This window comes from Takifugu flavidus, chromosome 8 (genome assembly GCF_003711565.1).
Source record: "Takifugu flavidus isolate HTHZ2018 chromosome 8, ASM371156v2, whole genome shotgun sequence".
Lineage (NCBI taxonomy): Eukaryota > Metazoa > Chordata > Actinopteri > Tetraodontiformes > Tetraodontidae > Takifugu > Takifugu flavidus.
This window is the reverse complement of record NC_079527.1, coordinates 7,133,423-7,147,268: the sequence shown is the minus strand read 5'-3', so window position 1 is coordinate 7,147,268 and position 13,846 is coordinate 7,133,423. Positions and strand designations below refer to the sequence as shown.

At 44.4% G+C, this 13,846-nt stretch overlaps 1 protein-coding gene across 20 annotated transcripts in view; it reads left to right on the top strand.

The window, feature by feature from the left end:
• The first annotated feature begins 200 nt into the window (after positions 1 to 200).
• kif1b (kinesin family member 1B) overlaps positions 201 to 13,846 on the top strand; it is a 41,409-nt gene continuing 27,763 nt past the window's right edge. For 16 of the 20 annotated variants that reach the window (XM_057039784.1, XM_057039794.1, XM_057039792.1 and 13 more), the window contains exons 1-11: positions 201 to 497; positions 1,647 to 1,800; positions 11,020 to 11,096; positions 11,197 to 11,376; positions 11,484 to 11,552; positions 11,846 to 12,024; positions 12,563 to 12,674; positions 12,784 to 12,861; positions 12,953 to 13,018; positions 13,172 to 13,189; positions 13,497 to 13,572. In XM_057039784.1, the coding sequence (XP_056895764.1) occupies positions 1,695 to 1,800; positions 11,020 to 11,096; positions 11,197 to 11,376; positions 11,484 to 11,552; positions 11,846 to 12,024; positions 12,563 to 12,674; positions 12,784 to 12,861; positions 12,953 to 13,018; positions 13,172 to 13,189; positions 13,497 to 13,572 (961 nt within the window). In that variant the 5' untranslated portion in view covers positions 201 to 497; positions 1,647 to 1,694. The remainder of the gene's footprint in view (positions 498 to 1,646; positions 1,801 to 11,019; positions 11,097 to 11,196; positions 11,377 to 11,483; positions 11,553 to 11,845; positions 12,025 to 12,562; positions 12,675 to 12,783; positions 12,862 to 12,952; positions 13,019 to 13,171; positions 13,190 to 13,496; positions 13,573 to 13,846) is intronic. The other 4 variants (XM_057039793.1, XM_057039786.1, XM_057039776.1 and 1 more) reach the window with 2 other exon arrangements.

Below are 13,846 nucleotides of genomic sequence, written 5' to 3'. Positions count from 1 at the left end.
GCGGAGAACATTGCACAGGAATCATGTTAGAAATCCTGCAGTGTGGCGTCAGGAGCCGAGCGTTGGGCGTCAGAGTAGCGGAAACGGTGCCGCCCCTCCGGCTTCTGAGCATTCTCATTGGCTTAGCGACCCACACGTCACAAACACGCGTTTGTTCATTGGCCCGACGCGCTGTCAATCAGCACGGCGGAGAGAGAGTTGACGTAATCTCTTCGGTAAATCAAGGCAATCCATCAATTCTTCGTGTCGCTGGTGTGGCGATAGACGTCCACCCTCCGTCTCCTTTGGAAAATAAACCCCGACTGTAGTCGCCGGTTGTAGACACGGGTCTGTCGGGCGGAACACACCGCTATGATGGGTGTTTCTGACGAAAGTGGACTGAATACCTGCTTTCGTGTTCGCGGATTTAGATAAAATAGAGAAAATCCGCTCGCCCGCTAGCTAACGTCAGTCGTCGCTGCTGTCCTGTGGTGTTTTCGTGGTGAGAGTCGTGAAACGTGAGTAAAAAGTAAAACGACACTTTTTGGGACATTTTAAACGCATTCTTTGTTGTTGTTGCTGCTGCGAATAGTTAGCCATCAGTCTGTATTAGCTAACGCAAGTCGAATCCGTATGAGTAGCGGAGTGCTATTACACCCGCGTTTCAAATATCAGATTAATCTGATCGAACCGTAATCTGAGTTATTATGAAGAAAGACACGGCTTTTACAGCGTCCCTTCTCTTTAATTATTAACCAAATGCAAATGATAAACCTGTCAGACACTCGCCGGGCCCGTCGCCTGCTCTAATTACTTCGAATCTCTCAAGGTGCAATAAACTACACGTTTGTCCTTTTTAAAACAACCCTCGACTGATTAAATCTTAAGAATTCCGCAGAGGTGGGCGACTTATTTGCAGAATGTGTCGCTAAAATAAACACGGTATGTTGACTGGTCCGGCTCCGGCAGCGGTGGATTAGCCCACTTCTTGACATCCCCAAAATTAGTGTTCAGAAAGCCCGTTTAGCTCATTGTTTTGCACGGAAAGATCCGTGATGGATGTAGCAGACGGAGCCCGACCACTGTCCCACTGTAGCGCTCGCCGATCCGGGGAGATAGAATTTCATGGGCGTATGCTTTAGCAAGTATGGCTGACTGCAAGGACGTGGAAAAACAGCGTGTACTTGGCATGTGTAGCCACCGGCTGCAGGATGTATAGAGTAATGGACTTTATGCAATTAAATGTGTGTCCGATTCCGATGGGGAAAAGTGTCCTGTTCATGCAGGGGAACCGATGCATGCACCGGTATCTTTGTTTGTCAGAAATCACGTTATAATGTGTCGGTTTTTATCCTAAAACTAAATGCGTCGCCCTGTTTTTGGTTGTAGGATGTTTAAATGGTCGGTGTTGACAACATTTTTAATCTCTTTAGTGGGTTTGGTCGGCCATATTTGTTGTAGGCTGTTATGACTTTGGGAGGGGTGGGGGTGGGGGGGGGGGGTCGATTTCATTGTGCTTAATTTACATTTTCGGGATTATGTGCTGGGGTTTATTAAATAACTCTGCTTGTGTAGGTTTTTGGAACAGTAGAGTCATTTGTATGTACCGTTACTGTGAACAAATTGCCAAATGATATTTTGATTTATTTACACTTGTTTTCTTTTAGGAGGGATATACAGGGATTCTTACTGGAAAGGAGTCCAAAACCGCCACCATGTCTGGGGCTTCCGTGAAAGTTGCGGTCCGCGTTCGTCCCTTTAATTCCAGGGAGATGAACATGGAAGCAAAATGCATCATTCACATGCAAGGCAACTCTACAAGTAAGTAGTGCACTGGCACGCACGCCCGGACATGCTGGTAAAACTATGCATGGCTTGAATAGTATCCGCGTGTACATTTGTGCTGGCCTGTCTGGTTTCGGATGCTTGGTATACCACACAGGCTCCCACATGGCCTTCCTTCAGTGGTCTGAGCTGGGAACAGTGGAATGAGCAAACTGAATAGTGGACGGTCGGGGACAAACAGTCTGAAAGAGAATAAAAGGCTTACAGAGGGAAAGTCCTTCTCTCAAGGGGCCTGCATGCCTTGGGAGTCTGTGTGTGAAATGCTGAGTTGGATCATACTGGGAGGCCAACGGGTCGCCAGCTTGGCCCACTAAAGCCCCAGTTCATTCATACTTAAGCACACAGTTGGCGTTTAGAAAGGATGAGTGTCACCACACTGTTTATGGTTGCTATCTCAGTTTCCATAAAGAGTCCAGAAAACTGTTTATATCATGTGATTTAGAAACACATGAGGTTAAATGTTAATACTTTTCAAGATATACATCTCTGTAAACTATATTATAAGAAATTTTACACGTTTTTGTAAGCTTTTTCAAATATAGCATACCAACACAATCTGATTGAGTTTGTAGTCATTTTGTTGGTTTTTTTTACTAGATGTGTAACCATTTTCTACACTTAGTACTATTACATAGCTTTAGTGAATATATTAAAATCTCGAATGACGCCAGTGCACAGTGTAGGGAAGAATAGACGACAGAAGAGGAAGAGTAGGAGCTCTGAATGTAATTTTGTAGCCTTGTGATTCAACCTTCCTACTTGTGACGGTGACTCATCTGGTTTTGTGAACGGCCAGCTCTTTCCTTTTTCAGGACGGAGTTGTGGGTCCCATTTTGCCCGGCAAACCAACACAAACCAACATCTCTGACGCTGAACACTCAACACATCTGAACACTAAATCGCCCGGGAGCATGACGGCGTCTGCCAGTAGAAACCTGTTACAAGCAGCCTTATTTACATGTGCCCTTTTCAGTCGCTGTCGTCGGGTTCGTTAAGCTAAGCCTTTATGAATCTTGCATAAGATCAAGCGTCCCCATCAGATACTGACTCTTTATCTCTCGGACTGAATGAAAAAGAAGCTTTGTGTCAAATCCCTGCTTCTTTGACTCTATATCCTTTGGTTTTCATTATGCCAAAGTCACTCTGGGGTTGTGAAGTGTGACTCGTGATTTTTGGCAGAACCGCAGCAGTGTGTAGTCTTTCGGGGGTGTGCTAGAGAAGGCGAGGAGGCTGCAGCACTGCCTACTCCACCTCGCATCACATGGGCAGATTGCGGAGCAGACAGGAAAGCTGGCAGACGGCCACGCTCTCCCTCCATCAGGGCTTCATTAAAGATGGTAGGCTGGGAATGTTCTCGGAATCAGAGAGGTTTACCTGGAACTCGCGCCTAGATTTGTTCATTAGTTCCTGAAAATCATTGAGATTTATTTTAATTTTGGCATTTTTGTGCTAAAAAACCTAACATGCACCGACAAGGTCAAAGAAAGAGGCCCAGAAGCATAGTGGTGTATCCTGATATAGGGTGGGAAAGAGCAGAATTTTTATTTTTATGGGGATTTTAGAGCAGGTCTAAAGTTGGAGTTCCACGTTTGGAAGTGCTTGTTCGGCATTTGTGAAAGTGTTTAGCAGACTGTACAGCAGTCGTGACACCCCCCCATTACGTCTCCCTCAAGGGCATCTGCGTCAACAGAGACCGAGGGGGCTTCAGGGGGCAAGAGCAGGGTATGCTCTTACCCCTCCTCACTGTCGCACTGAGGGTAGCAGGGTGGCAAATTGATGATCCGGTTTTCAGGAAATGTGTCCAAGTAAGTACTCAATAAAGTGAGCCGGGTTGGGGAAAGGAGCGGCTTTGTTCAACAGACACTCCTAAACACACTAGCACTAATGGAATAAGAAAGGGGGCCGTGACGGGCCACTGTGTTGGTTAGTGTTGGCTCTCCAAATGTTGGGTAATAACAGGGTGCAGAAAGCTAGCCTTCATTAGGACCCTGATTGGTGGTCTCCGTCTCGTTATGTAACACGTGTTGTGCTTCCACTCGTGTGTAGCCAAAGATGGTCGACACATCTTTCATGCGCTGATCATCTGCCATGTATATATTACATCACATTGGAACTCCTTTGAGAGAGGTGCTGCCAAATAGTGGTCCTGCAGTGGATCGATGTTACAAAATATCATCCAAGGCTAAAGGTAAACCAAACGGAACAAACAAAAGGTCAGCATTCAAATTAAAGCTGCGTATTTCAGGGCCAATTTTGCAGAGTGTCCTCTCCGCGTCAGCTAAATGCACGATGACCTTCGAACATGGCTGAAGGGGAGAATCTGCTCGGCTCCACTTTCTGTTACACACCAGAGGACCAGACAATGAACCAATTGGTGGCCATTAAGAAGCCGGGGTGTAATATGGGAAGTATGGTTTCAGTTGAGGGATGGCCACCCTGCCTGTGCGCAGACAGGAACGATTGACCTGATTAGTCTCAGTAATCTGCAGGCTCTCAGCGGGTCACCACGCCCTGCTGCTGTAATCCCCCCTGACCCCCGTAGGTACGCACAAACCCACTCCCTCAGGATGTGAACCATCCTGGTGGCCTTTCGCCAAGATTGTTTTTGGAGTGGCAGAAATTCACAGCCGTGCGCCTCGACGTTCATATTCCCGACTGAGCTTCTCACGAGCACGGGAGGACAGGTGGACGTCTTTACGATCCCCTGCTGCATTAGTCCTTAAAAGCATTACAGCCACTGAGGGTGTGGAATGCATTCAAGGTTTTGGACACGTGAAGAAATGATCTCAATGTTTAACATCATAACCGTAGTCGTTTAATGTGAGTCCAGTTGTTTCTGGCTGCGTGCTCTGTATGTGAGACATTTTTAATAAAGAATAATTCAAAGGCCTTTTTTTTTTTTTTTTTTTTTTACGAGCTTTTCATCGAGCCCAAAACGACAAAGCAAAAATGCAAACTAGTGAGAAGAAAATGATGGACGATCAGATGTTGGTTTATGGCCCCATCAGTCAATGAATGCCTGAAACGACCTCTGCCTGGCGTGCACCTGACACGGGTCAGAGGGGACGAGTGCTAAAGGCCTCCTCACTCTGAAGAGCAGTTTTAGTGATTCTCTGGTCATTTGGTTTTCACCTGCCTACTTGTATTGATGTTACACTTCAGTACCACGAGTTTTTATTTGTTCTCAGAAGTGTTTGAATCATCAAAAATCAGGCTTTACTGTATAAAGATGTATGTTTATAGGAATAATATCCTTAGAGGTTCAATTAAGTCCTATGTTTTAATATTAATTTCACTTCAACTTGGGACTTGATACTCCTGCTTCTCTTCCTCACGTTGCAGAATAATAATTAATAATCGAATAATTATATCCTTCCGTCGGTGGGTTCTTCTCACCCGACTGACGTAGTTCCCACTGTGAGCAAAGGAAGCATTCTGCAGAAAACACGGGCTGTCTGAGAGGGCGGGATCGGCGCTGTGGGGGGGGGATGGTAGATGCGAGCGCAGCAGAGACAGCGGAAGTTGTGTGTAGGCACATTTCACGTGTGAGACAGCGTGAGGCAGCATCATATATAGTCCCCCAGCTGAGGACGACGGGGTCACACTGTCAAAGAAACGCTATTAAATCCTGCGCGTTACATCCAGAAATGATGAAATTACACGTGCACAGAATATTCTTTGTCCAAATTTATGTAAAAAAAAAAAAAATGCCTCAAAATAATTTAGCATATGTTAGCACAGTTGATTTATTGGTGGTAAACATTGAGTGACGCAGCGTGAGACAGTTTTATCGTTTGAATGCTACGTTTGTTCCACCATTCCAGTTTTCTCCTCTTACCTTCCCACTGGGTTGTCGTCTAGTTGGACCTTGCTGGAGAGGGATGTGTCCTGTCCAACACCGCTTTCTCTCCAGCCTGCATTGTTCTGTTTCCTCCCACGGTCTGAGGATTGAATTCAGCAGCAAACAGGAGGACTTAGCAGTCCCGGCACGATAGCACGGGGCTGGGTGATGATGCATTTGCTGTTATTCTTCAGTGCACACAGAGCATGACATGGCGGTATTATTTTGGAAGCTCTGACCGAAGCTAATTGACAATCTGATTAATTGCTTGTGTCCTTGACTTTCATTAAAAAGATTTAACACTATAAAATGCTCAGTTTTTATTACTTTGGTTCCCATTTGGCAGAGTGATTTTCTGACGTCATTTTGTTTATATAACCCCGGGAATCGTTTAAAGTGAGACCCCAGTCTTGGGCTGAAGCTAGCTGAGGAAATCCAGGTCACTGCTCTATGAAATGGATTGTGAGCTATGAATAAAATGGGCTTTGTATGGCCCTTGTCTTCCTGTTACTACGCGCTCCACCAGGACCACATCATACATTATGTCATGATTTTGGGTTGAAAACAAATTATTGAGTGCATTTTATAGAGCCAGCGTTTTAAAATGTGACGGTAGTTTATATATTTTTTTTGCTTTTGTGCACACCTTTTTCCTGTTTGGCACCACTTCATGATTACTGTTGATTTTATCTTTCCTAACCCCTTTTTTTAAAATTTTTTTTAATACATTTCTGTTTCCTTCTATGTTCATTGTGAAATTGCTGACACTTGCAAGTTGGAATTTGCATCACATGATATTTTTAAACTAGCAAACATGGATCCTGTCTGAGTTTGCTCAGTGATGTATTGTTCTCTTCTTCCTGGGACACAGGATGTGTTGGGAAAGACCTCTTTTTCTTTTTTTCACTGGTGCACCTGCAATGGAAACCTCCTCCCTGATCAGATGCCCCATCAGTGTATCGATATAAAACGGTTCAGTGCTGAAAGCATGTTGCTGGCGTGTGCTGCTGAGGCAGACTGCGTGTGTCATCACCTGAGAGTCTGCCTGACACGCCTCTGTCTTTGTTGAAGTTTTGTGTTTATTTAGCTAATGAATGGAGTCCTGCTGGCTTGGCGTGTTTTCTCTGCCTGCTGGCTTCTAGAACCCTCTCTGTAGTCTCTGTTATCAGCGAGCCAGCACAAGCGTCTAACATCAAAAGCTGGTTATCCGCGTCTGTGGGCGGCCAGCAATGTATGGCCCCGCCACGAGCTCGGTCAGAAAGGTTGGGCAGCTGAAATCTGGCCATTCCTTCCCGTCACTGACAATCTGTCGGCATGCAGAGCACTAGTTGCCATCTGCTGCTGTATAAATAGATGGTAGTCGGAGCAGGAACAGCTGGTCCACAGGCCGGGACTGTGCCCTTTAAGATAACCAGACCAGCCAAAAGTCAGTTTAATTTAAAAAATGTGGCTGTCCTTGTTTCACATTTTGATTGGAATAGTGCCACAGACACGTTTTGGAAGTCCTACCTTTCTTTTGCATGTATCCACTTATTGAATACTTTAGCCTAAATAATTTTTACAGAGAGAATTGGAGGGATGTGAGCACATAAAGCCTTGTCATAACAGATTACCTAATGCATGTTGCAGACCCTGCCTGTTACAATCCCCTGCTTTCAGTGCATTGTTCTGGTGTCTTCCTGTGTGTTTTCCCTCTCCTCTCTCCCTTTAGGAAGAGAAAAATTACGTGATCAGCCTTCTGAGTAGAACGAGATCATTTGTTGGGTCATGGAACTGCTTATTTTATGGTCAAGCCGGTACCATAGAGCGATTCCTGCCATTTAAAAAACCTTATCTTAACATCAGTTTCTGCCCAGGTGTCATATATTTGCTTTATAAGCTGTCCTGACGCTTTTAGAAATGTCTGGATTCGTTAATTACCGTATGTTTTAATTTAAAGCCTGTGACACAGCTGTCATTTGGTCCAGCAGGGTGATGGAGGTGTCACACAGTGTTGTGGTTTCTGTTTTGGAGATGTTTGTGTGAGCTGCGTTGCTGTGACAAACTTAGCAGTCAAATGCAGCACAGCAGTATTCAGTCACTACTTTTAGCCTGCAGCTTTGAGATTCATCCACTGACAACTCTGTCACCTGTGCCGTTGCCCTGGAGACCGAGGCATCGCACACAAGACGCTGGATACGACACACAGAAGCCTCACTGTCCTGTTGTTATGGTCTGCATTCCATAACCTCATCAGCACCGTCATGGCGTTGCTGGAGTAATCGGCTCATGTCAGCAGCTGCTTCGGCTCATGAGTTATTCACAAACTGTGACAAAAGAAAGCATTTACACTTTAGCAGTGGGGATGTACAGGATTGATGTTTCACTTAATTTAAGGAAATAGTTTTAGAGGCAAGATAGAAAACATTATAAATCCACCAGAAGCTGTCTTGGTCTATTTTGAAAAGAGGCTGAACCAAATTGCAAGTGTGGTTTGTGTCTGTCTGGGATGGGAAGTCTCATCAGACTGAGGCGGGTTGCCCAGGTAAGCTACATGTGTGATATAAGCATGTGATGTGGCCAGGCTGTCATCAGATAAACAGCCACTAATCTCGCCACATGCTATGCTAGCAAGACCGATTAATACTAAGATAATTGTTGCCCAATGTAAATGGGGCATATGATAGAGTGGGTAACCTAAAGCTGCATTCAGATTACCAGTCATAATTTTGGAGGTGCCTTCAGAAATGAATCTATTCACAGCAGCAGGCGACTGACTTCAGAGTGAAATATTCCTCAGCAGAAGAATATGAGGGAACGCTGTTCAGATGCCACAGGCATACTGAAGGTGCACATCTAGTAGTTATTGTATTTCTCTGGAAGTCTGAGGAACATCAGCATTGACAGTTCACACGTTTATTTAATGGTCTTTCTGGTGATCTCAGACGAGCATCGATCAGCTCCAGCTAACAGCCTTCCGCAGTCCTTAGATGGTTTTAGGGAGCGGCCACTCTGCCATTTAAACCCTGCTTCTCTCTGCTAGTCTCTGGTGAATAGGCCTAGCTTTTAGTCCCCATCTGGTGTTCAAAGACCTCCTAACAGTGTCATTACAGCGGGGTGCCTTTCCACCCCTGGTCAGATTATACGTGCCACAGCGAGCAGGCGAACACAAAATGTCTGCCAGGTATAACCAGCCGAGTGATGCTCTTCGGATAGCAGGATGTGGTTCGTTAGCTGGTCTCCACCCTGCCTTGAAAAGGAAATCTCTGGAGTGCCAGCGTCATATCTATTCCATATTCAAGTCAACAGGAAGTGAAATGGCAGGGCTATGGGATGTTGGACTGACCATTAAGGCTGCACAATGCCCCATATTAGATTGTGTGTGCGTTAACTGGCTGTTCAATTTAAATTTATGGAGAAAGTGTCTCTTCTACACCCTTTCCCACAGAGATTTGCATGTCATCTTATTCTGGAATGGATGGCTGACCATGTGTGACGTGCACAGAGTAGTTTTCTCACTGGTGCACACAAATAAGACATAATTTATCTGGCAAATAATTGATGGAGCGCAAAATAATGGTATTGTTTAGCCCAATTTAACAATTTATTTGAGTGGTTGATGTTTTTATGAGCTGTTGCTCACAAATGGGAATTTCGGTGATCGTTAACTATCACGATTAATAAAACCCCAAAATGTAAATAATGCTATGAGCTTATGAAAAGGTGTTCCTGCGTTTTAAAACATCATAATTGGGAAGGCTGGAGGCAAGAGAAAACAGAACTCTGTGTGCTCCGTCTGTGCCAAGTTGAGGTTGCTATGGCAACCAGAATCTGGTCCTGTACCTGTTGCCATGGCTGAGGAAGACTGAGTGATGACGTTTATTCAGCATCAGGAAATGTTTTCCATTTTGAGAGTAGGACGTCACTCTGGTGGGAATGTTAGCCATAAATGGAAAGCTGTTAAGGCTTTTATTGTGGAATGGACGTGTCTGTTCTGAGAGAAGCTCATTCATGTCCTGTCTCCCATCCTCTGCCGTTCAGAACCAGCTGATAACCAGGAGATTGCAAAGTTCATCTATTTTCTTATTTACCTGAACACAGCTGAGTATCTGCCGGCCTCTCTTGGGCTTCCCCTTCTGAAATCCCCTTCACATGGCACTGTCTCATCTGTCTGTGTGTTTTTGTGACACTGGATTTGGCTGGCTGTGTATCAGACTGTCCCTTCATTAATAGCTGCTGTAGATTGTTCCAGGAAAGGGGTGTAGGGGCACCGGTAACCTAAATCCCACTTCATTTCTTCATGCGCAGGATCCAATTTCCCTTTGGAGGCAGGTCAGAGGTGAAATTTGGCTTTATTTAGCCACCTGTCTTGCTATATCCTTTTCCAGTGCCCAATTTGGAACCCTCTGTAAGGCCTGTGCACCTTAACCTACCTGCAGGTTCCACACAGATGCATTAGTTTTACCTCTACATAGTAGGCCCCCTCAGTTAAAGTGCATTTTGTGCTGCTACCATCAGCACATTACCCATGAAGCAGTTGGTGCTCTGTTTTCTGAGGACGTGCTGTGCTTTTCTGCCAGCATGTGACCTGTGGAGGGCGATATGCAATCCCTGTCTCTCCACATCTCCTGAATTATTGATGTGTGCTGCAATCCTCTGAACACATAAGGCACTCTCCCTGAAACATCTTAATGCAAAAACCCTCTTAAGCACCTTCATGCCAGACTTCGCCCTATAAATTTCCTTTTTTAGTAAAGCACATTAAATACTTTTAGTCGTGTGGGAGATTTTCTTAGATGTAAAATGTTCGAAACGTGCTGGTTTTCACTATGCTCATGATTTTGTTCCTGCTGTAGCACTGTTTTGTTGTGAAGGCCAAACCATTTATTAACCAGACTCTCCTTTATCTTCACCTCTCCAGTAAACTGCACTGACCCAAGAAGCGTTTAGTCAATAAAAGTCCAGTTTGTCAGCATATTTAAAGAGTGTTTCAAGTGGAAATATCTGCAGTGACAAGGCTGGAGGAGAGGCTGAGGAGATCTTTTGTGTGCTATCGCTGTCACATTTCCAGGACACTGTGGAAAGCATGGACAGTCGTCCCACGGGGACAGTCGTCCCACAGGGACAGGCTTGCATGGCTGGGATGGCATGCCAGACATGGCTGCAGATTCTTATTCATTAAGAAATGTCTGTGGCCAGTGACCACAGGGGAAGGCTGGCTAGAGTGGAGATATTTAGTCATCAAAGCTTGCGCAGATACAGTTGTGCAGCATAAGAAGAGATGGATTTAAAATTACATGTCATGTTTTTGTGCACTGATGTTCATGTTTCCAGTTGATTGAGACACTTAAACAATTGTTTCTCTTCTCTCGCAGCTATTGCCAACCCCAAAGCCCCAAAGGAGCCAGCAAAGAACTTCAGTTTTGATTATTCCTACTGGTCACACACAACGGTGCGTCTCAGCATTGTCTTTGTTCCATCATCCAATGTAATGACAAGTAGAAAAGATCTGCAATCGTCTCATTCAATGAATTCATCTCTCTTGGCAACAGACGGAAGACCCCAACTTTGCATCTCAGAACCGGGTGTATAATGACATCGGCAAAGAGATGCTGCAACACGCTTTCGAGGGCTACAACGTCTGCATCTTTGCTTATGGACAGACAGGAGCAGGCAAATCGTATACTATGATGGGGAAGCAGGAGGAGGGGCAGGAAGGAATCATTCCCATGGTTTGTTCAATAACTCGTAGAATCCAATAACATTCCCCTTCCTTCTCTCTTTCACCCCTTCACATACTGGTAGCTACTGCTAATCACCTTCCTGCTCTGCTTCTCAGCTCTGTGAAGATCTATTTGAGAAGATCAATGGGGAGACCAACAAAGAAGGGCTCTCCTACTCAGTTGAGGTGAGCATCATCTGTCATCCTGGTTGTTATTGTGTATCAAACGGTAGTTGTGGGCTCAGCCATTTTATTATTATATTCTTAAGGAACTTCAGTCCAGAAATAATATGCTTCTAATAATAATAAAAATGGGTTAGAAATTGAATTTTGAAATAAAATAAATACTGAGACATTTACACCATTACATTTTAAGAGGAGCACAAAATGCGACTTTTTAACACTGTAGTGCTTTTCATTTATTTAAATTTGCCTCCTCCTGACGGTGTAATGTATGTTCATTTTACTGTCATTTCCAGGTCAGTTATATGGAGATCTACTGTGAGCGAGTAAGAGATTTGCTCAACCCCAAGAACAAAGGGAACCTGCGGGTACGAGAGCACCCTCTGATGGGCCCCTATGTGGAGGACCTGTCCAAGCTCGCTGTCACCTCTTACACAGACATCGCTGACCTCATGGATGCAGGCAACAAGGCCAGGTGAGTCAAGCCCTGGGATCATGTGATCACGCAAAGATCATTAGGAGAATCGGGGGACGGCTGACATGCCAGAATGAGGTCATTAATCAATACAATCGACAATAAGATATTGGCTTAAAGTCAGAAAGTCCTCTTACCGCACAGATAATGACAACTTAATCCGTAGCAGCAAGTTTAGGCCGGCCTAAAACCTAAAGAACTCATTAAAATAAGTGGGTCTGCTGCATGCATGTGTCATGAGACCTCCTCTTGGGAGGAGAGAGCCTGCCTCAGTCTTCCTGCTGAGTCAGGAGGCTTATTTCTAGAACATGGCGTGAACAGCCAGTATCTCCCCCGAGACGTTCCCTCTGACCACATCATGTGTCTGCTGTGCTCAGGTTATTAAATACCCCGTATACATAAAGCAATACTCTCACCATAATACACATAAACCCAGTAACAATAGCTCCATACGTATGACCAAGCCCATTGACTTCAATAATAAACGCAGCAGCTGCCTCCAATTTGTGCTATTTCCTAACTTTATTCCACCCTCCAGAACTGTGGCTGCCACCAACATGAACGAGACCAGCAGCAGGTCCCACGCCGTTTTCACAATCGTCTTCACGCAGAAAAAACACGACAGCGAAACAGACCTTTCTACAGAAAAGGTCAGAAGATGCTCGAAGCATATTCATTATATATTTAGTTTTGCTGACTGAATTATTAACGTATAAGTTATTCTTGATGCCCCTAAAATACATTTGCATCCATCTACAGGTCAGTAAAATTAGTCTGGTAGACTTGGCTGGAAGTGAACGAGCAGATTCCACTGGAGCTAAAGGTACCAGGCTAAAGGTAAGAACCGTTTTAGCACATGCAGGCCACATTAATAATCCCTGAACCATGTTAGCATGATGGCTCATCAATATTGTTCTTTTGAATGCAGGAGGGAGCAAACATCAACAAATCTCTCACCACTTTAGGAAAAGTCATCTCAGCTTTGGCGGAGGTGGTACGTGTTTGTGTCTTTCTCTGGTCCTTCCTTTTCCTCCTTTTTTCCTCTACAACTTAACCCCTCTTCTAAAGGCACTACTGTTTGTAGACAAGCATGCTGTAATGTCTGCCCTTCTGTTTTCTCTTTCCCCTATAATGCCTGCTTATACAGGATAACTCTACCAACAAGGTAAACCCTTTGACAGCCCAGCCCCTAACCTTTGACTCCCCCCTCTCAGGTCCTTTGCCCTGTTTTTAGTATTAAAGTTCATCGTCAGCATTGATGGTTTTGAAAGCAAACTATTCAGTTGTAGTGTCGTAACCATGGCCAATCAAATCAGACCTTTGTTCATTTTACTTGAGCTTCTATCATAAAAGCTGTTTGTGATGTGACGTCAGACTGTTTGCTAGATACCCGATTATTAAAATCTTTGACGTCAATGGTCTTTCTTTCCACATCAGTTGACAGTTTTTTTATTGTTTTGCTTCACTTGAAGAGCAAGAAAAAGAAGAAGACTGACTTCATCCCATACAGAGACTCTGTTCTGACATGGCTACTGAGAGAAAATCTGGGTAGGAGAACAGAAGAAAAAAAATGAATTATTTTGGGGTTATTTTCATTCGTGGTTATAAAATTGCTACCATAAATTAAGAGTAATGAAATTCAGCATATTTAAGATGCATCATTTATTGGTTCACACATGTGCAAGATGGAGTACACAGGTTATTTTACTGAGACATCTCTCAGTTTTAAATGAATCTAACATTCGTCATGCAATATATACAGTGGTACAGAACATTAGTGTGGTAACAATGATCTTTTAGCTAACTGAGGCACGTGATTTGC